The sequence below is a fragment of the Eubalaena glacialis genome, chromosome 1 (genome assembly GCF_028564815.1).
Source record: "Eubalaena glacialis isolate mEubGla1 chromosome 1, mEubGla1.1.hap2.+ XY, whole genome shotgun sequence".
Classification (NCBI taxonomy): Eukaryota; Metazoa; Chordata; class Mammalia; order Artiodactyla; family Balaenidae; genus Eubalaena; species Eubalaena glacialis.
In genome coordinates this window covers 194994964-195021407 of record NC_083716.1, presented here as the reverse complement: position 1 = coordinate 195021407, position 26444 = coordinate 194994964, and the positions used below count along the sequence as shown (strand labels likewise).

Here is a 26444-nt window from a genome sequence, read left to right as displayed (position 1 = left end):
AAACGCACAGCAGAGCAGCTGCACCGTGGGGGCTGCTGGGATGGTGTGAATTGTGGCTTTCCGCTCTCTCACTGCTATGCATTCAGACTATTCTAGGGTTCGAAGTCCATTTTCTTACCAAAGAGGACATTGAAGGACAGTCAGTATGTGACCAATCTACTCTTCAATTAATGCCTTTTGGAATTCTGCATTCCTTTCACTCCTAGCTTATTTGCAGCCTGCTTTTATAAACATAACTTTTTTTTTTCCCCCCAAATGATTGAAGATTGTTTTTGTTTGGGATTCTAGAAAGCCCTCAGGTTGATGTTCCTGAGAATTAGCTTTAGTTAATTAAAATAAATAGCATTAGGCAAAGACCTCTCAAAACACAGAGGAAGATTTCCAGGATAAGAACCAATAATTCAAAAGGGGCTGGGACTCATGTAGGTTAATGAGAAAATAGAATTAATTTTATAAAAATTGCAACGTGTATGCAAATTTTCCAAAATGAATTCTTGAAATATACATTTGTACAAACTTATTTTTTCTGCTATAAGAAAGTTGCATTACCTTTTGCAACTTCTGTATATTTTGATTGTTTTTGGCAAGGAAGCTGGACTCCAACTGTCTCATTGCACGACCTAAACTGTGTTCTTGTACTAGACAAGTATTCACTAAAACTTTCTGGATAAATAAATACTGGTTAAATGGATTAAATAATGCCTCCATTCCTTTTTCCAGATTGACTAATTTATTTGGATTAACTTTCAGCAGCAATTTAAGGCAACTTTATTTGTCATATCCTAGTATATTTCATCCCATCCAAAAGTGAAGGCTCATATTTCATCTTTTCCTATACATTAATGAGTAGAGAAACTGAGGCACATATCCTTTGCTAAAGTAAACAACCTAGTTAATGTCTTTTTGTTCAACCTAAATCTTACCCTCTACAGCTTAGCAAATGTTCTACATTCTTCTCCTCTGATCTCAACACCAGATAACCCAATGTGTTATCCCAAAAAAAGTGTTCCATAGCTATTTGGGATTGAACAAATAATGAAAAGTCTTTTGAAAACTCTAAATCTTCTTTCTTAAAACATGTTTTAAGAAAGAAATGTTTTAAGAAAATAATGTGTGTTCCTTTCCTTTATAGATATTTTCTTTTCCTCTACATAAGGGTGTTTTAATTTGGTCTCCATTCATTTACTTATTAAGGGTAATAACTTCTCAGAAGCACTGAGAAGTTATTACCCTTAATAACTTTACAGTTATTGTAAATAACTGTATTTACAGTTATTTACTTTAAATACAGGTGAGAATCTTGGCTTTTGGCTTTAAATACAGGTCAAAATCTTGGATCCCATTTTTTGTATTTTTCTTGTCCAAACATAGGATAATGAAATATCCCTAGTTTAGTTCTGTAAATATTCTCTTATAATATGACAATAACTCTTTTTAGTTGTATAATAACTCTATAATTATAAAACAACTCCACCATCTAAAGCTGCTAACACAAACAACTAATATTCAATTCAATTAACAAATTAATTCAACAAATATTTAATGAGCATCTACTATGATCCTGACTACTATTCTAGAATATCAGGATATATCAATGGACAAGCCAGAATAAATTGTATCTGTCCTTATAAAGCTATAAATCTATCATGAGGAGACACAAAATAGACAAAAATACAATAATATAGTAGGTTCAAAAGTGCTAAATACCACATTAAAAGAAAAAAAAGCAGGAATTGGTAGATGGAGGGTGACATGGGTGTGTGTGTGGTAATTTTCAATTTTTTGTAAGGCGGTCAGAGTAAGCTTCATGGAGAAGGTGACATTTGAGCTAAGACTTGAAGGAGATGAAGGAAATTTGAAATGTGGGTACTATATGTTGCTCAGAATTTGTTACTTAATTTATCTCCAGACTACATAAAAGTCATGATACTACCCATTTGAAGAGAGAAATAGCTAGGCAGATTTTTGGTTCTCTTCTTTATTTCAAGCAATGTCATTGCTGGAGAGAGATTAAGCAGACAGACTTCATTCAAAAACAAAAAAACAAAAAACAGTTCGAAACCTTTCATGCATTTAGGCAGGCATTTCATACATTTGGCATAGCACAAATTGTACTTAATTATTCATTTAGGATTAATATTTGAGAATAGAACTAGGGTTTGCTATAGATATTACTACTAAAATTTCTAGTGTTTTCAATATAAGGCAGGCTCAGTTCTCTGTGTGGTGTTTTTACAACTAGTCAATAGTTTGAGCCTTCGGTTGGAGGAAAAAAAAAAAAAATCTATGTCAAATGCATTAACAGACTGAAAGTTGGTTTTCCAGACAAAACTGTAGATGAGCATTGCATGTGCACTGTGTGTAATTTTAGTTTCACATTTTGGCCACAATCATTTAGATTTCCCAATGATACATGGAAAGAAACTTAAGTAATACCTAATATAAAAGATTTTCCTTTTTATTTTTTCCATTTTAAGTAAAGGAAAAACAGCAGTTTTACCAGTTAACTGGAAAGCCTTTGGATGTGAGATTGAGAAACATTTCATGACTGTATTGAAGAAACTAACTACCTTTGTACAGTTTGTCTAATCTCATTATTTGTATGTTTCACTGAAATACTATGTATACATTGTCTTCTTTTTACTTTCTCAGATAAGTTTTCAAAATTAATTGTTATTATATTGCTTTAGAATATTAAATATGATTGTCCTAGTGGAACAGAAATTTAACTCAGCTCAGATAATCATCAAATGGCTACTTTTGTTCAACTGGTCCAAAAAAATAGAGAAGGGCACAAAAAAAGTAATAGTTTGAGTAACCATCCTAAAAAGGGATTTAAATTCAGAGGGCTCATTGGAAAGTGAAAGCCTATAAGTGGATTGAAGAAACAAAAGATGCAAAACTTCACAGGCCTGCTCCATACTCACCCACCAACTCTCTCACAGACCTTGAGGCTGCGGTGGAAAAATATTGTCAAAGTATGTAACAGATCCCCCTCAGCTGTCCCTGGTGGCTTCATATGTATCTTATTTTTTAAATGTTGGGGATCAGGTAAGGAAAAAGAAATGATCAATGTGGAATTGTTGGCACTGAGTCAGAAGGGTCTAAAGGAAGAGCTGAATACTCTTCTTGGTCTCTCCGTTGTGTTGATAAACAGTGCCTGAGCGCAGAAGGAAGGGAGGGATTGCCTTGGAACATTCTCTGGAGCTGAGTCCAGCAGCTGGGGCTATGCTGTGCATTGGTAAAGGCAGCATCTGTGCTCTGGTCCAGAGGGACCAGTGGAGCTGCCCTGCTGCTGCTTCTCTTGTCCCATAAAGCATTCTCTGCCCACTTCATGAGGACACCAGCTGACTGTGCCATGATTCTAACCCTTCAAAAACTTTTACAATTAGAGAAACTTTAAATTATGTTAACCCAGACCTTCATAACCAGCAAAGGGACCTAGACCAACTGGGCCAGGAAGGCTGAAGGGCTGCTATAGCTTTTTGAAGATTTTTTCAAAATGTGAGCGGCTGTGACGGACACAGTTTTCTTCCTTTATGGCCACACAGAAGTCTAGATGTCAGGGGCATACTTAACAAGAACAATCAAGTGGCCCATTTCCCTATCATTCAAAATAGGGGTCCTCAGTGCACATCCTCTTTGGGAAGTTTAGGGAAGGAGGAAAGAGAGCTTCGTGTGCTATCTGTTTAATAAGCATGTCAATGAACTAGTCCTTCCTGCCTTCATTCACTCACTCATTCATCCACACAGCAAATATGTTTATCAAAGACTGATTCTATGACATTGGACGTGAAGGTTACTGAGATGAACACGTCTGGCTCCCAAGGAGCTCACAGTCCAGTGAGAGAAAATGGTCTGAACAAACACTTGTTTGAATAAGAGATTTAAAATTTCTGTGATATGCGAGCACATTATTTCTACAAGGAAGATCTTTAGTTAATGTCTACAGAATGTCCAGCATGGGCTTAGGTGCGTTTATTTCATATATTTTTCAAAATTTTTAGGTAGACCCCAATAATTTAATATTAAAAATAGAATCACATCTCTCCTGGACAGTCAAAGGTTTCAATAAGGCCATTTCTATACGGACTTTTTTGCACAAGTATAATTATATAAAGGAATGTAGCCCTAGGGTGTGGGCCATAGTTGTCAAGCGGCAGCAGTTCTGATGTCTGAGTTTCTAATTGTCTATTATAATAAGATGGTGGATTTGTTCTGCCATCTAGTGATTAAGAACTGAATTCTTACAATTAAATTTAAAAGCATCTAATCTTTGTGAGAAGACAAATCTCTGAGGATATATGAGAAACACAGGACAATTGAGTTACTCTCAAACAAAACATGGTCAGATAAAATACATCTCTTCTCTCTGAGAGATCAGTGCCAAGATGTTTGTGGTAATGACTTTGCAATGGATTGGTTTAATTTGTTGGAACATTTGATAAGCGTGAAAGAATCATGTAGCTTGGAAGATAAAATTTTTGGAAGTTACAACACCATGGAAGATTACAAAATAATGGCAATACAATAAGATATCTATCGGTCTTCCTCAATTTTAGGAAAATTAAAGAAACATACATAGAAAAAATACAAGTGTCAAAGTATTTTGGTTTTGGAATTCTTTTTCAGATTTTATAAGAAATAATTTTTAAACTTCTGGACCTTCAATTAAGGTTAATGTCAGCTTGCATTATTTTATGATTGCTATAGAGGAATCAGGAGGGCGGTATTGATCCTCTCAGAATGTCATATGAGAATTCTTACTTAGTTATTTTTTAATAATATTGTCATTCATAAAATAATTATGTCATGGCTACTTTACTGTAAATTGGCTGCAATTTTGCTTCCTATTTTACTTTTTCATTTAAATAAATATCTATGTAGAAAACAGAAGGGACAACCTAATCATAAGGTACACAACTACCACGTACAAACTTGAGAACTGCAAGACACCCTGTATTTTCTACCCAGTGTTTCTTTGTACATGTCTTTCATTCAGACACGAAGAATCAGAGTTCATGGAGTTTTTGTGCCCTCTGTGATGTGCATGGATTCTGTGCCGGGGAAGAGAGGGCAGGTTTTAGCAGCGAATGTGGTTTTTCATCTCCTTGCCATTTAAAAGCACTCCAACTAACTTTCCACATCATATTAAATTTAATTATAAATTCTCAGGGGGAAAAGAACCAGTGATGACTCAGAGTATAAAACTAACTTTTAACATTGTCATTTAAAGCAAGTAATATAGTGCCCCTTGGATTGAGGTCATGCTGTCTTAAACCTTCAGGAAGAAACTGACCTTCTGTGAGTTAACACAGACTGAGAGAATGTGTCTTTTTATTCCAACCTTGAAGGAGCCACAGAGAACAGGATAACTCACCCCTGAAGAGTCTCTCACATATTTTAATGATGTTTAATCAACAACATCATTGTATGTCATCTCGTTTTTTGTTTTTCACATTCACTACTTCCCCATATATAATTATTTCATCAGTGAAATTGAGATCTACTTCACAATGATAGTATATATTTTTGAGAACAGAATACATATACTTCCAATATTTTGCACATGCAGTCCTAGGCACATACCCACTTAACCCTCAGTAGGTACATGTGAACACTTTTGCCTCCCAGGGTGTGGGAAGGGAGAAGCAAGCTAACTGAACTTGTGGTGTATCTCATTTTCAGTCAATGGTATTTAGTGCTTGTGATTGGATATTTCTTTCTCAATCAAAAAATTTAATGAACAAAGTTATTCTTTTACTTAATGGAGTAGTTCGATGGACTATGGGTGTAAGTCCATTTCTATATAGGTTGTGTTTTGTGAAAATATTCACCATGGAACTACATTGTTTCAAAGTGATTTTTCTTCTAAAAGTAACACTGCTTATTTGATGTACAAATTTCTTATTTTTTTCAAAATAGTTCTGCAGAAAAGCATATTAAAGCAGGATACTTATTTTCTCCTTAGTTTAAAATGCCTATAGTAACACTGGATAGACAGAGCCAATATTCTTTTATTGAGTAGCTATATATTATGTGATAAACATCTTTTGATGAAAATGAAACAGATTAGAAACTTCGTGCTCTTCTTATGAATAACACAGAAGCCAGGATGTGGTGTCATGCTCTGAAAACAATTTTCCATTTGCCAAATATGTGATGAAAGACTAAATATGTGAGGCAAAGTATTCCATAGAGCAGTGAGAAGAATGTTATCCAAGAAAAACTTTCTGAAGTTAGGAAGATGGATATTTGTACTAACATGTTTAAACTGAAATCATTTTCATCCGTAGTTCTGTATTGGCATTTGACTATATTTATTGTGATAAATATATAAATATAAGTAAATATATTTCAAAAACTAATTGTAAATGCGTTTTTAAATTTTTAGTTTTATTTTTGTAAAGTGTAAAGTTATTGCTGGTGCAGTTAAATTAGTGAACCATAATTTAGATTCATTCATTCATTCATATCCATCCATTGAACAAGTATTTGTTGAATGTCGGCTCTATGCAAGGTATGACATCAAGGTTTAGAAATACCATGACGAACAAGACACACTAGTTCTTACCTTCATAAAATTTACTGTCTAGTGGTGGAAATAAGAAAATAAACAAGGGAAAAAAAAATACTAATTGTAGTAAATCTTATGAAGGCAGTGATTTTTGCCTAGCCATTCCATTTTAGTAAATATTTAATTACCTTGCATATAATACAAAATGAATGAATCACTGGATGGATGGGTGAATGGGTTCTTTAAAGAGTTCTGTGAAGCATTTCAATTCGGTAAAGGAAGTCTACTTTTATAGGGTAGTCAGAGAAGAATTGTGGGGGGCAGGTGACAATTAAGCAAACCATAATAGTGAGCTATCAGAGTCTGAGTTGAGGGATGGAAAGGTAGTGCTAGGCAAAGGGGTCAAGTTGTACAAGGACTGGGAGGGAGGGCCTTTGGGCTTGAAAAAGGAGCTGTGAATTTAAGTAGTTGCAAAGCTCCTGAAGGAATTAAGCAAGGATTATATGATCCACATTATGTTTTAAAATACTACAGTTTTGTTTCTTAAGAATCACAAAGTTAAAGATGTACTATATGTGTTTATTTTATAGTAAATGTATAAGAGAACTACTATGTGTATAACTGTGTGTATATATTTTCCAAATCTGCATTAAATTTTTATCTAAATGTAAGAAAAGTATTTGGCAGATATTAGGTTATAGCTTACCATATTGTTTTGGTCGTGACTTTCCTTAATTAATTTTTTTTTTTAACATCTCCCTTAATTAATTTTGATGCAAAGATAATGAATGCATTACCTGTATAAGCTTTGCATTTCCACTACAGTTTAGGAAACAACTTTAGTTTCGGATGTTTAGTGGAAATCTACTCCATGAAATGGGTCACCATTATTCTTTTTTACCTTAATGTTTAAAATGAATTTAAGTTTTTCTTCATGGTACGAGAATATATATTGTCTTCTGTTGTTGTGGGATTTACTAATGGAAAATTTCTGGTCAGTTTAAAGTCACATAGGGTTCACCAAACGCTGAAATTATGTATTCTCTTTGGAACTATTCTTTTCCTGCTTTTCAATGGTTTATTTTTATCCTTCTGACATGATCTTACCACGTTTGGTTATTTGTATCTTCAAAAATGATCTTGGGAAGCCTCTCTGACTTAGTATACTTAACTTTGGATCACTTTTTCCCCCCTATCATGCTAGAATATAAGTATCATAATAATTCAATTGTGAATTACATGCTTTCTCTTTAAATACTAATGAAGTAAGTTCATCTGTGTTTTGCCTCCTTAGGAGGTTACCGCTTAGCCCAGAGTTTTTAGAACCCACAAGATGACTCACCTTCTTAAATATTTCCCAGATTCCAAAATTTCAGAAGATTACTAACCTCCTTTTTTTCTTCTTATTTTAGAAGGATATGGTGAAGAAATAGCCTGCACTCAGAATGGTCAGATGTACTTAAACAGGGACATTTGGAAACCTGCCCCTTGCCAAATCTGTGTCTGTGACAATGGCGCCATTCTTTGTGACAAGATACAGTGCCAGGATGTGCTTGAATGTGCCGACCCCATAACTCCTCCTGGGGAGTGCTGTCCTGTCTGTCCACATACAACTGGAAGTAGCAATACCAATTTTGGTAAGAATACTTAGGGCCAACTCAGAATTGGTCCAATGATTCATCTTTATAGTAATAGTGTTTTTTGCTCTCAGAATTCAGCAACCCAAGAAAATAATTAAGCCACTATTCAGTGGTCTTTGGGGTTAATAATTTCTCTCACCCACTTTATCTAACAGTAATGAAAATAAAGTTATTTCTTGTCTTCTTAAAAACCAGGGAATTTTTTTGGCTGCATTTTAAGTGGTTATGTCTAATTTGAGAATTCCTTGTACTACTTAAGATGGTCATTTGTTACCCTATCCATGCTGGGTGCCTCCAAGATATTTGTTGCTTTTCTATGAAGTCCATTAATATCTAAGAGGAGATCTAGAAACACATTTATCTTCCCTGGTGCCAGCTTTGACCTTGGTAATGGAATAATAATTTCTAATGTAATTTATTGCCACAGCACCCTCTATTACATTGGCTCAGAAATGCAGAATGCTTTTAATGTTGGCTAAGAAAGACAAGAGAATGAAATGGATTTCCTTGAGAAAACAATGATATAAATTATTGGTTTTTAAAACTTCTTTTTTGGAGAAAAGTGTCTGTGTTTAACATAGCCTGTGTATTTGAGTAACATGTTAGAAAAACTTCCATATAAGAGAAACAAGTTCATATTTATGTGTTTTAGTGAACCAGGTAAGATTAATATTAAACTTTTAGGTTATTTGTTTTAGCAGTCACGAATGGAGACTTGCATGCATCCTTGTCTAGACAGTGTCAAGGCTTTATTTCTTCCCCCAAATTTCACTGCAAATAACAACAAATATGATGAAGTATTCAAAAGTATTTTCATGGAAACATTACATAGTAATTTACCAATTATCCTCTTGGGTATCTTTCAACAGTGACAGTTTGCCTGGAATAAATACCCAAACTTAATTTTTAGCCAGGTAATACGGAAGATATAATGGGAAGAATTAAAAACAAGACACCAAAGGGCTACCTGAGGTAGATACAATCTGCACAGAATCCCCAGGAGTAAAGCAAAATTAAACCTGTGGGAATAAGCAAGTAGTATGTTGGGACAATGGTGGCAAATATCAAAAACCAGAGAAAAATACACAACTTCCTACAAATAGGTGGTTTAGGGAAGCCCAATTTATTCCAAGATGAATAATGAAAAAAAAAGAGATGACAACAGCATTGATACAAAGATACTATAAGGAAAAATGTAGGACAGTTTAACGAAATTTATGAGATAAAGAACACACCAGTAAATACACTGTCACAGAACAGATAAAAATTCTGACCAACCATTTAACCATAAACTAAATAAAACTTAATGAAGTAATTGAAAGAAAGAACGTCATAAATTAGAAATACAAAAAGAAGGAATAATGAGTAAATAAGTAGAAGGATAACCAAATCATCATAGGGAAATGAAGATGAAATAGGAAGGTGCACAAGGAGAATTGATAAATTCTGCAGAAATTGATAAATTGCACAAGGTACACAAGGAGAATTGATAAATTCTGCAGAAAATACAATAAGGGATGTAGAAAATAGAAATGAGAAAAGTAAAAATAAAAAATAAAAATAGTGAAAAGGATTTGAAAGAAAATAATATAGAACATATGTAAAGGATAGCCCTAAAGAAGAATCCCAAAGAAAAAATAAATGCAATAGAGCAGAACAAATAATGATATAATCCAAGAAAACTTTTCTGGAGTAAAATTAAACTTTCATTTTGATATTGAAAAAGGAAACCAAGTGGCTAAAAAAATTGACCCAGAATAGTCAGCATAGAGACATATCTTAGTAAAGTTATTAAACTTTAAAGAAAAAGAGTCTTTTGGAAAATCAGTGAAAAAGAATGGATAAATTCTAAAATGAAAAACTATTCAGATTAGTCACAGATTTCTCCATAGTAATAATATTCAATACCCAAAGAGAGTGGAACAATATCTACATGTTTCTCAAGGAAAAAAATATGTGGAACCAAAGTTTAAAGATAAATCCATTCTCTCCTTCAAGTATAAAAGTTATGGAAAAAACAGTAAAACACACAGGAACTCTGGGAATCTTTCCATAAATATCTTAGGGAAACTACTATGGGACAAACCCAAGACAACCAAGAGTTAATTGGGGAAATTGTCAAAGAACTGACATGAGCATTGATATATATAACTCTAGAAAGAGACTAAAACAAAAGTGCAGTTTAGGGTGACGGATGGGAATGTAAATGTTATTGAATCTGACAATATAGAAATAATACAGCTAATAATACATAATGAGAGGAGAAGACAAAAAGGGGCGAAGTAGAGTTGAGTTTGCTAATTCCTCACCTTTAAGAGGCAGAAGTCAAAGAATATCATTCAAAGCTGACAAATCATATAGAAGAAGTATAGTAGCACATTTAACACTACAGAGATAAACACTAGGGCATTTTCTTGTCTTAAATTGCGTGCTGGAAGAAAGTGTGGGGGTCAGAGAAGAAATAGGAAGCACTGTAATTTTTATCACTGCTCATTTTAATGGAGCTAATAGAAACTGTCTAAATAAAGATATGAGTAATATAAAAGAATAATGTTAAATAGTAGAGCCAATATATGAATCTTCTGAAACATCAGAAAGACTAACATACCAAACAATACAAATGTTCTTGAAAACATTATGAAACATTTTTTAAAAATATAATGAAAAATCTACAGCTATATTCTTAAAAAATTGAAAAAGAAAGAATAAAAATATGTGCATTTAGTATCCATCTCAAAAAATTAGAAAAAGAACAACAAAATAAGCTGAAAATAAGCAGAAGAAATTCATAAAGAAAAAATGAGTTGAAAAGTGAGAAAACTGAAGTACAGTAGAAATATGTAAATTCAAAAAATAGTACTACAGGAAATCAACAAAATAAATTAACCATAAAATAAGAAATGGTAATGGGAAAATGACCAAATGAAAACAGAGAACATAAAAGAATAATAAAAGGTTTCTTTGCACAAATTTATGCTGATAAATTTGAAAACCTATATGAAATGGATACCTTTCTAGGAAAATATAATTTGCTAAAACTAGCCCTGGTAAAAGGAGAAAAAGTGAGCACACAGATTTCCCTAGAAGAAATAGAAAAATTTGTAAAGCAGATGGACCTACAAAAAGTAGCAGATAATTTCACAGTTGTGCTAAACCATTACAAAACAGATTATTTTAATGCTGTTTAAGCTCTTCTAGAACATGCAAAGAGAAGGCATACTTCTAATGTCTTGTTATGAAGGAAGTACATCCTTGATAGCCAAATGTGGCAAAGATTGCACAAAAAGAAAACTATAATCATATAAATTTACTTAATATTTTTAAATTTATTAAAAAACATAAATAAAATATTAAATCTATTAGCACATTAAAAGGATAATTAGCCATGAAAAAGTAGAGATTATTCCTTAAGTAAAAGAATAATTCAATATTAGGAAAGCTATTAATAAAAATAATTAATTAAAAATAATTATCTTAGCAGAGCTATTAAAAAATAATCACATGCTTTTCTCCATAATTGAAGACATTTGGCAAAGACAAATAAATATTCTTGATACAGATATTAGTAACTTAGTAATAAATGACACTTCATTAACATAATAAAATATTTACATCTCAGCTTAGAAGCTTTATTATATTTAATAATAGAAGCATTACCTTTTTTTTTTTTTTTAACATCTTTATTGGAGTATAATTGCTTTACAATGGTGTGTTAGTTTCTGCTTTATAACAAAGTGAATCAGTTTTACATATACATATGTTCCCATATCTCTTCCCTCTTGCATCTCCCTCCCTCCCGCCCTCCCCACCCCACACCTCTAGGTGGTCACAATAGAAGCATTACCTTTAATGCTTAGGGCCAACTCAGAATTGGTCCAATGATTCATCTTTATAGTAACAGTGTTTTGTTACAATTGTGTACTTACAAAACCTGAGGGAATAGAGTAAAAAAATACTACAAAACAATTTAGTAAGATAGTGCAGTATAAAATTAACAAATTAATAGATATACTGTATACAATTACCTCATAGAATAAATAATAGGAATAAAAATATCTTATTTATAATAGCAATATATAGGATAAAGTGGCTAAGGATAAACTTCATACAAAATTTGCAAGACCTATCTGAAGAAAACTTTAAAACGCTACTAACTCAAATGATGACTTTAATAAATGTAATGTTCTATTATGTTCTTGGTTAGGAAGACTAATAATAGGAAAATTAATAATAGTGACCTCCTGTGAGAAGTGAAATGTGGGAATTAGAAGAAAGGGGACAAGAAGGCGATTTTTCACTGTATAATTGTATACCTTTATTAATATATTTTGCGTTTGTTTTTTTTAACCATGTGAATGAATAGCCTACTCAAAAAAGTATAAAAAACAAAAACAGAGCATACTGATTGAAGATAATTAGTTATAATTTTAATAGTCAATTTTATAATTTAATGAATTTTAAATACTATATAAAGGATGTTAAGAATAATCACATAACGTCAGAATTTTCCAAAGGGATGTATTATTTTGCCTCCTACGAACATACTGATCCAAAACAACTTTTGAATTATATCTACTGGTGACAGGGAAACCTGTTTAAGTTAAATTCTGACTCTCTAAAAATAATTATTGAAATAAATATTTAGGAGATTCTCAATAACTATATCTGCATAAAATAACATTTATTCTTTTCTTTTTATAGGTAGAGGAAGAAAGGTAAGTTTTACTTTGCATAGTTTCATTTTTGTAAATTTTTAAAATTCTAACGCTATCCACATAGGACTGTGCCTTGAAGTGTTTGAAAGCCTTTTGTAAAGTATAAAGTACCACACTAATATAAATATATGAGCACAGTTTAACTACTTTGATTATAGATGCCTCTGTTTTATTCCCTTTGTTAATTTTTGTTTATAGATGTTTCTTCCAGAAGGTTGTGAATCCCTTAGGGATTGAGACTGTGTCATATTAACCTTTGTATTACTTGCATTTATCACAGCACTTAGTATATACCTTATGTATGTTAAATGTCTAATTAATGTCTAATTAATTAATTATTAAGGTCTAATTAATATATTAAATGTCTAATGAATGTCTAACAGAAGGAAATAAGGAGGGAAGGAAGGAAGGAAGGAAGAGAAGGGAGGGTATTAGTTCTACTTCAGTGGAATCATGGTCTCTCGCGCATTGATTGGGAAGTAAAGATTCATTTAAAAGAATTATTTGAACGTTTTTCCAAACACACATCACCTCCCTTTCTCTCCCCTTCTTCACATTCAAGGAGCCTAAAATCTAATCCGAGAGACAAGCCTTACACTCAAGAGGACAATATTGGGGTATAGCCATGACCCTGGTACAGCTGGCTGGTTTAGCCACTTGTCATCTGGACATGGGTAATCCCAGTCAGTGAAGAGAGTTCCATTCCCTTGGAAGTGCTCTCCGTTTTCTGGTTAAGTTGAAAACTATGGAATTTGCTCTGGTCTTATCCAGATGGGCTGGGCACAGGAATCAAGAATGGAAATGAGCAGGCATCCCAATTTTCATGGCAGATTTTAGACAGCAAATTTAAATTCTTTGCCTCTGCATGCAGTGGAACTTTGGTAAAGTGATAATCAGATAATGCAATGCAATACCTTCATGGTAAATGAAAGTGATGCTATCTATCAAGGGGAGGTCCTTGTCACCTTTACATTTTTTGGTTCAGAGGGCAACACCATAAATTTGTTGTTGTCTTATTTGTCATAAATATCAGTGAAGCTATTTACATTTGAATATATGTTAAAGGAGAAGGACTACAGATTCCAGCTCACATTTAATTTACATCTGAAAGCTATAAAAATATGAAACATAAAGGTTTGAGTATAGGCCTCAAACAAACTAGATAGATAGGTGAATAGGTAGGTAGATAGATAAACAATCTGTGAAATAAAAAAAGAACTAACGGTGAGAACTGCCCTGATGTAATCAATTTGATTTGGTTAGCAATCACCCAATTTGCTGAGGGACAGCTGTCAGGCTATGTCATTTAGTTTACTGCCTTTTCCCAAAGGTGGTATGGGACAGCTGGACACACTCATAGCAGATGTTAATTTAGCATGGTCTAGTTATGTGCTACTATCTTCATGACCCTGTTATTTATTATCAAGCGTCATCAGAAATATGAGAGCAGAGTAATATTATATAAATACATTTTGTGCTTGGTTTATATAAAATTGATTTTTATTTATCATTCATTCATTCATTCATTCATTCATGTTAACCCCCAAATAATTACTGAGCCCTTGTTAAAATCCTGTAGGAGGCAAATAATACAGATGACATGATGCTGGGAAAAATGCTGTGACTGCTTCCATGGTAACGGCATGCCATAAAAGTGGTGAGGCATGTCCACAGAGCATTAAGTGATGAATAACAGATGAGAAGTAAAATAAACTGTAATTCTCATCTGAATCTGAGTACTTGAATTTTATGTTTCCCAGGGGTATGGAAATCAAATTTAGTAAAATTATCATTCCACATAAATTGATTTATTCGAAGCCCATATTAACAAAAGCAACAAATATTTACATATGTGGCTTATTTCCAAAATAAGAAATATCATAGAATCATTAGATAAATTTGTTATCAGAACCTGATAAGAGAACATTTAATCCCATATCAAGTATTGTGGAACAATAGGAGGTTCATTTTTCTAATTTTGCCTGAAATAATTTCTCCTCCCTTCTTACTTGTTTTTCTAGACTTGTTCCTAAAAGGAACAGTTTCTTCAGTATCATTCTCATAAAGTCCTTTATTTATTGGACACAGATTTGCATACCCTCTCTGAACAATTAAAATTCTCTTAGTATTTCAAAGAAAGCTCTTTTAGCTCTTAAAAGGTTAATTTGTATTACTTTCATGTTAAAAATGGAAAGACCTAGTCTAGAAGTTAGCACAGAGATAAGCCTGTTCTACTTTGCCTCCCATATGTGTTGATCCCCTATTCCTCTAGTCTTTTTGTAGGTGTGCTTCAGTCTACCTTGAAGCATCCTCCTGCCTCTGTAGAGCCATTTCCAATACTTCATTTTTTTTTTTTAAAACATCTTTATTGGAGTATAATTGCTTTACAATGGTGTGTTAGTTTCTGCTTTATAACAAAGTGAATCAGCTATACATATACATATATCCCCATATCTCCTCCCTCTTGCGTCTCCCTCCCACCCTCCCTATCCCACCCCTCTAAGTGGTCACAAAGCACCGAGCGGATCTCCCTGTGCTATGTGGCTGCTTCCCACTAGCTATCTGTTTTACATTTGGTAGTGTATATATGTCAATGCTACTCTCTCACTTCATCCCAGCTTACCCTTCCCCCTCCCAGTGTCCTCAAGTCCATTCTCTACATCTGCATCTTTATTCTGTCCTGCCCCTAGGTTCTTCATAACCATTTTTTTTTTTTTTTTTTAGATTCCATATATATGTATTAGCATACAGTACTTGTTTTTCTCTTTCTGACTTCACTCTGTATGACAGACTCTAGGTCCATCCACCTCATTACAAATAACTCAATTTCGTTTCTTTTTATGGCTGAGTAATATTCCGTTGTATATATGTGCCACATCTTCTTTATCCATTTATCTGTTGATGGACACTTAGGTTGCTTCCATGTCCTGGCTATTGTAAACAGAGCTGCAATGCATTTGCAATACTTCTGAATTCTCAGTTTATTCCTGACTTCATGAGTATTAGCTGTCTCAGCATTAGAATCAGCAAGTATGATCAGGGTACTGTTCTTTCATTGAGTCCACCATTAAGACTGTCAAGATTGTAAAATAATGTTTTAAATGAAGACAAAATCTAAGAGTAAAATACTGAGGCATTGATTAGGTAAACCAAGCTCAGGTACATGATGGAAAACTAAGATTACCAGAATGTTAACAGTGATTATCTCCTGGGCATGAGTATGATATTTAGTTTATCTCTCTGTTTCCTCTATTTAACAATTCCCTACTATGAACTCACGTTCTTTATATAATCAGATATAAGAACAGTATATGTAAAAGGAGAAATTTAATAAAAGAGAATTCATTATCATTGCATTTTCTATAGTTTGGATGTAATCCTCAATGCATTCATTCTCTGTAATTGCCTAGGAAAAAACATTTTTCATAGTGTATTAATGAAAATTAATATATTAATTAATTTATTGAGAACTTCTGTGTGTCCAGCTGAGAATATAAAGTAGACATAATCATGACCTTGGGGAGACCAAAATCTGTTGGAAGACAAATTCTGAAATAAATAATACAAGCAAGTACGTGATACAGTAGAGGTATATAAAGATACAATTCATCCAATATTATTTAAACTATATACTTGACATCATGCTATAAGAATGCAGTTTTTGATAATCTGAAGTTCTAAGAATCAAAAGAAATTCCATCTGTATCTGTTGTGTTATCTACATCTATTATAAGAGCAAATTAAACTTCCTGACTTTATTTAAGTTATGATAGTTTCTTGTGTTATTTTTTACTTTCCTGTTCAGTTAATGTTTTTTCTAGATTTTCCACAGATATTGAGAATTACCTGACTAATATTATTATGTCCTTTCTTTTCTTTCCTTTTTTTTTTTCTTAAAAGACAGCCATACATCTCTTGCTATTTCTCATATTCTTCCACGAGTTAAAAAAAAAAGGGATGGCAGGTGTTTCAGGAATGGCATCTGATAGGTTACTAAAAGCTAGGTGGCATGTAATATGAGTGTGAAAATTCAAATATGTCCACATTTCTGGATTTTCTCTTTGGGCTTGATTACTGTAAAAACTGAAGGGAAACTACTTTACACATTTCACACATTGGATTAATTTTCTTTTCATGTCTTTGAGATAAGTAGTGTTTTTTTCATGAATAATGTCTGACTAAATATTTTAAAGATTGATTGTTAACTTTTTTTCTCAATTTATTTTTTTACCTTTCTTACACAGAAATTTCCAGTGTTTACATGGAATATTCTAATATGACATGTTAATGCTCAACAAGCCACTATATTTTGCTAATTGAACTTTTATTTTGTTTCATAGGGACAAAAAGGAGAACCAGGGTTAGTGCCTGTTGTAAGTATATATGTATATACTGCTTTCATGTACCATTGATAAACTTAGTTACAGCCTTGTTGTATTGATATATTATTGCTTATATACATACTTTCAAAAACAGGGAATTTATTTTATAAGCAAGTTTTTAGTATAAAAGAAGCAAACCAAAATAGATCAATTCTTTAATACAATATTTCATGTTTATTTTTCACAATTTCCTAACTTTTATTGTCGCATGACTAAAGGTGTAAATCAGGGTTTTACAAAATTAAATATAATGTATGTGAATATAAAGTGATAGTTAAGATGTACATTTTTTATAGTATAAATAGCCATATAATCCAAACGGAAAGGCATGATTTAATGTGCCACACGTCTGGAAATACGTTGTGCCATTATCCTGATTTAAATTCATAGTGTATAAGAGTTCTTAAGAGTTATTTAGACTTGTAGATGATCAAAAAGTATATCATTAAAGAGGATGAAAGTTCTTCACCACTCTCCTAGATTTTAAAGGAGTTATCATTTTGTCAACACAAAAATATAACATGTTGATTTATTTGACAATATTTGCATGTTTGCTTTGCTTTTAAATTGGCTTGTCTTTAACAAAGATTCCCTAAAAAGTAAACCATTCATATTGTTTTCTTTCATTTAAAAACACAATGTCTAAGGTACTGTTTTGAGCGCTTTCCAAATATTTATTTGTTTGTCTTCACAACAACTCTGAGAGGGAGGTAATTTCATAATCATTATCACCATTTTACAGAAGAGGAACCTTAAGTACAGAGACAGTAATTAATTAGTCCAAGGTCATACAACTGGTAAGGGAAGGGATGGAGTTAGGATTTGAACCCAGCCCTCTTGGCTCCAGCATTGGTGCTCTCAATCACTATACCAGTACTGCCTCCCTATATTAGAGTTTAAATTAGATAATGTCTTAGCTTTATAGGCAAGGAGGAAATGGGCATCAACTGTCAACATCTATTTGTTCTAAAAAAATTCACTGGGCTTTTGTTGTTATTCTTATTTGTTAGACTATTAAGTTTTCGAAAACTCCGTAGAAACTTTATCTTTACATATTATCTTGTTTATCATTTAGGTAACAGGCATACGTGGACGTCCAGGACCCTCAGTAAGTAGTTTCCTCCAATATTCATGGTACTGTTAAGTTCTTTGAGATACTGAATCTTTATGGATATTATATCTATGAAAAGACAATAGACTATAAAATAATGATGCTTGATTTCTTGAAACATTTTGTTTTGAAACATCCTCAAGTTTAAGAATTCCTTTGCAGCAGTGAATGATATTGATGAACCCTAATTAGGTTAACTGTACTCATTGAAATTAGGGCATATTAGTCTGTTGTTTGACAATGATTAAGGGTAGACTCCTTTTATCTGTTTAATGAAACAAACTGTTAATTTCATCTGTTACTATAAAATTAAATCACATATTACATTAGCGTTTGAGAAATTATGCATCAGATAGCATATTTCTGGTTTAGCGTAAAAGACTGTTGATTTCAGGTTTGGATTAGTGGTAGCATTCACAGGTAACCAGATGGATAAGACACACACACACACGCACACACAATTCCTGTAAATTTTAAAACACATTAAATTAACATAAGTGAAATACTGATACGCTTTAACAGACCTGCTATAGTCCTTCTGAAGCTTTTGCTTTTAAACAATACTGTATGTTGACTTGAGTAAATGAACAGTCTAATTTTTATAACTCGATTGACACTCTTTTTTTTTTTTTTTAGTATTTATTTAATTTAATTTATTTATTTATTTTTGACTGTGTTGGGTCTTCGTTTCTGTGCGAGGGCTTTCTCTAGTTGCGGCAAGCGGGGACCACTCTTCATCGCGGTGCGCGGGCCTCTCATTATCGCGGCCTCTCCCGCTGCGGAGCACAGGCTCCAGACGCGCAGGCTCAGCAATTGTGGCTCACGGGCCTAGTTTCTCCGCGGCATGTGGGATCTTCCCAGACCAGGGCTCGAACCCGTGTCCCCCGCATTGGCAGGCAGACTCTCAACCACTGCGCCATCAGGGAAGTCCGATTGAAACTCTTTTGAAGAGAAATAAAATTCTCCTGGCAACTGCCATTTTCTGGGAAAAAAAAGGTTAATTTAAGATATCAGCACAAAATGCCACTTTTGAAATATAATAATTTGTTATTTAAAAAAAATATATTTATTTATTTGGCTGCATCGGGTCTTAGCTGTGGCATGTGGGATCCTTCGTTGCAGCGCGCAGGCTCTTTATTGCAGTGCGTGGGCTTCTCTCTAGTTGCGGTGTGCAGGCTCTCTAGTTGTGGCTCACGGGCTCTAGAGCACGCGGGCTTAGTTGCCCCGCTGCATGTGTGATCTTAGTTCTCTGACCCCCTGCACTGGAAGGCGGATTCTTAACCACTGGACCACCAGGAAAGTCCCAATCATTTGTTATTTTAATGGAGAAATAACTGCAATTACCATTTGGAAAATTCTCAGTGGATTTTAAATATACGATGGAGATGATGCAATATTCTAAATCAAGTTAAAAAAAAAGATACTAGATACTTGAAGGCACACAAATTAACAGTAGAATAAGAGGCCTTTCTTTCCACTGCTTTCATCAGCAACTTGAATAGTGATGAACAGTTTGGGATATCATGTACCAATATGAACTCATACATCCGTCAGAAAATTGGAAATCTGGAGTCTGTACGATTTTGTAGTTCTCAAATCTGAATCGTCAGTTTTTGTGTCTGAGACAAGACAGCAAAAAAACAGTCCTTACAAATTTACAGTTATTGTTCAAACTAATATATACAGCTCATTGGGCACCACGTTTTTACACTTCTTTTCAAGTCTTTAAGCTTCAGTGCTAAAAAAAACAGCCTTTCTATGCACACAGAGCTTTTATATGCACATGGGTTTATTTTCTGTAGTCTTCAACTGAATTAAATTTTAAAAAAGTGTGATATTTCTGTTTTCCAATTTTCTTATATTGGTAAACCTTTAAAACAAAAATGTCTGAAGTATATGTGTTTTGCAGGCATAACCACTGTTTTCTGTTTTAGGGACCTCCAGGATCACAGGGACCAAGAGGAGAGAGAGGCCCAAAAGGAAAACCTGTAAGTTGGCTGTGGAGTTCCCTTTTTGCGAATTGTGCTGTGTACTGCATAAGCCCGTCTACACCAAGCTCCCTGGATGCAGCAAAGAGCCAGGGGCACCGTTCCTTTCTCACTTCTATTAAATGTGACATAGAATTCAGGTCATGAGGTAATTGCGTATCGATCCTGATTCAGAGGAAAGCATCACATGCTAATAATTACCTAACATCTTCTTAGATAACACAGATGACATTTATTTGTCCTTTAGGGGGTCAAATTAAGATAAAGTAGAATCTAAGGAAACATAATGAGTACCTCATGTTGTTTTCAGAAGTTGTAAATCATGAGTAAACAATGCCAAGAATGCATTGTTGAGATAAAACACCCAAGTTCTGTGATCTGTGGTTGCTGCAGGAATATCCAAATAGGATAAAGGAACAAGAAATTATTAGAGGACAAAATTTTCTTTCAAGTGGTTGTATAATGAATTTATTTCCCAACTAACACTGCCTTTTTCACTGAGCAGCTGCTGCGGAGCTATCAAAGGAGTGATTTTAAACATCAACAAATTCATTACCAAAGGGAACATCTTTAAATTTAAATAATCAACTCTATATTCTTGAGATAAGACATGAGGTTATATGGCATGTAATACGTGCCAAATGTTTTCTCTTATTACCAAGTCCTACTATAGCAATTCTTTTGCTTTTTTTATATCTCACCCTCAAAAACTTATGTCCTTTATGTACTAAATACCTAGACGAATTTGTGTATTGCTGTCATTATCCGTGTTACAATCAGAAGAATTTCTGCTGCTTGATTTTCTAATGATATCTACTAAAATTTAACTCTCTATGGATTTTTAACCTTCCAAAGATGTATTTATCCATATCTAAATGGGAAAAATAGATGAGCAAGGAAGGAACAAACAACCTTAAATATACAAATAAGGAAAAAACATATTTTAGATCATGTCGCTAGGAACTCTTGCCACTGGTTTCATCTTTGATACTGTTTTTTGCTTCTACACATTTCACCAAGTATAGGGTGATGCCAGTACTGTTTCCAAACCGCAGCTGGAGTTATGGAAGGTATTTGCAGGTATGCAGGTAAATGACAGTGGCCCCAAGGAAGGAGTTCATAGCCATGTAGGTGGGCAGCAAAGCTGTGTCCCGATTCCCTTATGGCCCATTCTTCATTGCTGTTCTGCTGAGCTACCTCACCAGCGTTGGTAGCTTAAATGCTGTTGGTAGATCTTCAGATGTCTGTCCAGGGTCTAGGATGACAGAGACAGGTGGAAGATGACTTCAGTTGGGTGGAGGGTGGGTGGTCATGCAGAAAACACTGTGTATCAATGTACTTGTGCCCAGAATAATTGATAAAACTGAGTCCTAAGTCTAGGTAGAAGTTGCTGTGGAAATAGTTGTTGGAATTCCAGAATTTCTGTCAGGATTCAGTGAATCTACTCCTCACTCCTCTTACTCTTCTCTTCTCGACTTAGTGCGTTATAGGCTCCATTTCCTATCTTGGTTAAGTCTGAGACAATCAATGTGAATTGTGTGTGTGTGTGTGAAAAACTGTGAGGAGTAGTTATTTACCTGGAATCAAGCAAGACAGTCCTGGCAGATACCCAAGTAGGAAATCTGTTCCTCTCTTAATCCTAGCAAGCAGTGGTGTGATGGTAAATGTTTAATGACTGACTTATTTTTTAAAAAAAGAAAAAGGTTCTGAAGAACCTAGGGGCAAGACAGGAATAAAGATGCAGATGTAGAGAATGGACTTGAGGACACAGGGAGGGGGAAGGGTAAGCTGGGACGAAGTGAGAGAGTGGCATGGACATATATACACTACCAAATGTAAAATAGACAGCTAGTGGGAAGCAGCCACATAGCACAGGGAGATCAGCTTGATGCTTTGTGACCACCTAGAGGGGTGGGATAGGGAGGGTGGGAGGGAGATGCAAGAGGGAGGAGATATGGGGATATATGTATATGTATGGCTGATTCACTTTGTTATAAAGCAGAAACTAACACACCATTGTAGAGCAATTATAGTCCAATAAAGGTGTTTTAAAAAAAAGAATATGCCTGTAGCTTTTGCTGATTTCCCTGGTGTAAATACTCCCACCAGGGCTGTTTTCAAGATACTGGCATGATGTCATAAGATACCTACAGGTAGAATGTTTTGCCTCAGGTCCCAAGACTTGCAGGAGACGCTTACCTGGACAAAAGCTGTGGCTGACACAATATAGGCTGGTACTGCAGTCATAAATACCATTTTTCTCCCCTTACTTCATTACCATCAAACACTACAAAAGCTCGTGAAGCAGAGCACAGTTTCTCAATCTTAACACCACTGATGTTTGGGGCCAGATCATTCCTTATGCATTGTAGGATGTTTGGCAGCATTCCTGATTTCTACCCACTAGATGCTAGTAGAAACACCTGCCCCCCTCCCTCATACAATTGTAACAAATAAAAACGTCTCTTGGTGTTGCCAAATGTCCCCTGGCAGTGGGGAGTGGGGGAGGGGAGCAAATTGCTTAAGATTGAGAACTACTGATATAGAGATACTCTCTTGAAGCCCTCATTACTAGCCAATGATCATGACTGTCTCTCATCACATATCCTTAGTTTTAAGTGTATTGTCCTGGTAAATTCATAGTGGCAAACTAGCAACCTGTCAGGAGGTGGACAGTCAATGGTGTGATGAGTTCTAATTGCATGAGACGCAACCTCTATAGGTCTCTTCCCTCATCTGTAAAATGGGGACTATACCAGTTATTACCAACTCTAACATTTCATTGTGTGTGTGTGTGTGTGTGTGTGATATTACTAACCATCAGTGAATAAAGTTCTTTACAATTTGGGGTCATTATTATTCCTTTCTATTTGTGAATGTTTAAATGTTGCCACCTAGTGGCAATGTACAAGTACTTTTTATTGTGGATTGCTGCCTGAGATAGTGGAGTATCCTGGGGGATGGGAAGGAATGATTATAAACAGAATACTTACCTTAATATAAAACTTATGTGATTCAGCACACTTGGAAATATGAAAATGTATATTTTAATGTATTCTAAAGTTATAATTTTTGTTTTAAATATTTACCAGCAAAATATCATGTATTATAATATTTTTTCTTATTTTCACTTATAATCTTGCTTATTATGTTCACTTAATTTTGGATAATTTTCACAAGTTTTTATTAATTTTAATCTCAATTTGTATAAAAGTAAATCATGTAGGCTATTTAGAGGAGATACCATGGAGGCACAGAATGCATCATGAAGTCAATGAAAAAGTGAACTGTCTTCAGAGCAGACTTTGAAACATGATTTTTGATCACAGAGGGCTGGGGAAAGGACACAAGTTTTTGAGGATTAATATTGCCCAAATCTCTCTCTACTTGCACTGGAACTAAATGTAGTTTTTGGTTTTGCTTTGGAAATCTCTTTCGGAGCAGAGAGAATGTTTTAGCTCATTTTTTGTATTAACCAAACCTGGTTATCAATTAACAATTTCACATTTTAAAAATACATTAAGAGTTTTCCCCATGTAGTAGTCTGAGTAGGTCAGACTACTAAGTTTTCTATGCCATCACTGAAAATATACACTTCCAGCTCATGGTGTCACATTCATATGATCCAGAAGTCCTAGATAGCAATGAAAAATTAGCCTCCATTATGTAAAATGAAAAAAGAGTGCAGTGAATGGTTAGTGGTTTAGGAGTCAGAAGGGGTTTGATTTTTAAAGGATGAGAATAACTTTCTGAGAAATTAGTTTTCAAAATGTGAGTTTTCTCAGGCTAAGCTATCTACTTCTATTTGAACACATAAATTTGCTTAATTATTCCACTACTCCAGGAAGTAAACATGTCAAACATGAGTGTTTGAATATATTAAAATATATTAATTAAATTTCTGTATAGCTGTTATGCCACCCTCCCCCAAACCATCATATGCAAACTGCCCCCTCTGCCCCCTCTGCTTGTCCTGCGTTTATTCCCTCTGCTGTACCAGCTCATATTCGCTTACTGTGGGCTGGAAGATATCCTCATGCTTAGGCATGAGAAGATTCTTTTACTATTAAACTCTAACTCACTTACCATATTTTTCTTGATCCCTGCTTCTAATTAGTAAAAGTATATTGAGTTTTTTCATCCTTCCTTTCCTTTCTTTGGTCCTGTTAAGAATCTCTAGGGTTAAAAAGCCATAAAATAGTTAACAAGGCTTGTGGGCGTGATGAGGTCAGGGGACGGGGCATTTCCAGAACTGAGGACGTAGCTGTCCCCCAACCTGCCTTCAGAATGTGGGCTAGGAGGAGGGTGGAATTCAACAGCTGCAACTCACTGCGCACTGCCCTGAGAAGTAGACTTGGCTGAGTCCCCGTGCCTTTCCCTCTACTTCTCATTGGTCTGGACTACCTTTGGGAGTAGTCGGGAAAATAAAGTGTGCCAGACTTCAAGTACTAGAGTAAAGAGGATTGAAATGTGAAAATGTAATAAACATATACTGAGTGTCTACTATGAGCCAGGAACTATGTGAAGCATTAAAAAATTAGAAAGATGAGAAAAACCACAAAGCCCAATCAAGGATCCATCACATTCTTTTTTTAAGTGGGGGGAAGTTAAGCAAGAACATACACAGTTAATTTAATCTAAGACAGACAAGTGAATTTAGAAATCGTTGATTAGATACCCTGAACAGCAAAACTCAACCAAATAAGGAAGCTTATACTAGAATACAGATGAACTGAATATACTCTTATAATTATTTCAAGAAGGCTCATTACTGGGGATTTAACACATCAAGAGTAAAATTCTTACCCAGAAGGTACCGTGTCCCGATGGTAGAGGCTGACCAGGGCTGTAATCCGCAGTGTTGGAATAGCTGATGAAATTACTGTAGGTGGCTGGATTGCTATTTTTTTAAAAATAATGAACACTTTATCTCCATCAAGAAGTCTGCTTTTTGCTTTCTACTAAGTACATATTTGGCAATAGGTTCTAATTTCTACTGGCTTATTTTTCCAGGGTCCTCGTGGTCCTCAGGGAATCGATGGAGAACCAGGTGTTCCTGGTCAACCGGGTGCCCCAGGACCTCCTGGACATCCATCTCACCCAGGACCCGATGGCCTGAGCAGGGTGAGATGTGTGCATTGTTCAATATCATCTTTAGATAAAATATTAAGTTTTTGATTTATTGTTATGATTTTAAATTGTGTTAGTTCAGATGTTGACCCTTGACTTCAAGAGAAGCTTAAGAGAACACAATACTGCTATGAATAACAATAAAACTAGGAAATCCACAGGGAACTGTTGGAAAATTCAAAGTACCACTTTTTAAAAGTGCTGCTTCAAATTATTTGTATTTCTCAATGTCAGTTCTGGTCATTGGAATTTTGTACTTTCTGTTGATTCTGAAGGACCACTAATATTGTTCCCACTATGAATTGATAAGAGAAGTATGTCCTTGTCCTTTGTTCTCTAGGCTCAGAATGCTGCCAAATCTGTGTCATGTCCTCTACACCAAGGGAGGATGACACATCCAGGATGATGTATATGAAAGAGCCACTGAGTTGACACTAAAAATGCTACCTGGTTATTTCCTGAATATCAGTTTCCTGCCGGAAGTAAAATAAAGCAAAGTGTCTTTCTATACCTGCCTCTTTGAATTCTTAGTGGCAGAGACGGGATTTATAAGTAGATTGCATAGCACAACAACGGAACTTATGGAACCCTGAAATATGATTTTTCTTTTACAACAATTTTTACATTTGATTTTCAACACATTGTAGAAGGAATTGCCAGTTTATTTTTAAAACAATATGCACATTCTTTTCCCACTTAAATCTGGAAATTAATAGAACTCCTGGAATGAGTATGGGCAGTTTTGGTCAGTTGGGTTACCAGAGATTTTTAGATATGAAAGAGAGTAGGTAAAACTTGCCAATTTTGGAACATTCAGGGACTCATTAAAAGGATTGTAAAATTGTAATCAACCTATATAAGTACAGTTTAAAGTTGGCCACAAACAGAATACCATATAAGTAAAATATTCTGAAATGGAATCTGGAATCTTTAGGACAAATGTTTTAAAGGCACTTTTAGG

General features: G+C 34.4%; 1 protein-coding gene across 2 annotated transcripts in view; it reads left to right on the top strand.

Annotated features, from left to right (window-relative positions):
- Nucleotides 1-26444, top strand: part of COL5A2 (collagen type V alpha 2 chain) — a 361901-nt gene that overhangs the window by 277645 nt on the left and 57812 nt on the right. For both annotated transcript variants that reach the window (XM_061185762.1, XM_061185753.1), the window contains 6 exons: nt 7930-8154; nt 12859-12872; nt 17213-17245; nt 18330-18362; nt 20300-20353; nt 25367-25477. In XM_061185762.1, coding sequence (XP_061041745.1) covers nt 7971-8154; nt 12859-12872; nt 17213-17245; nt 18330-18362; nt 20300-20353; nt 25367-25477 — 429 coding nt within the window. In that variant the 5' untranslated portion in view covers nt 7930-7970. The remainder of the gene's footprint in view (nt 1-7929; nt 8155-12858; nt 12873-17212; nt 17246-18329; nt 18363-20299; nt 20354-25366; nt 25478-26444) is intronic.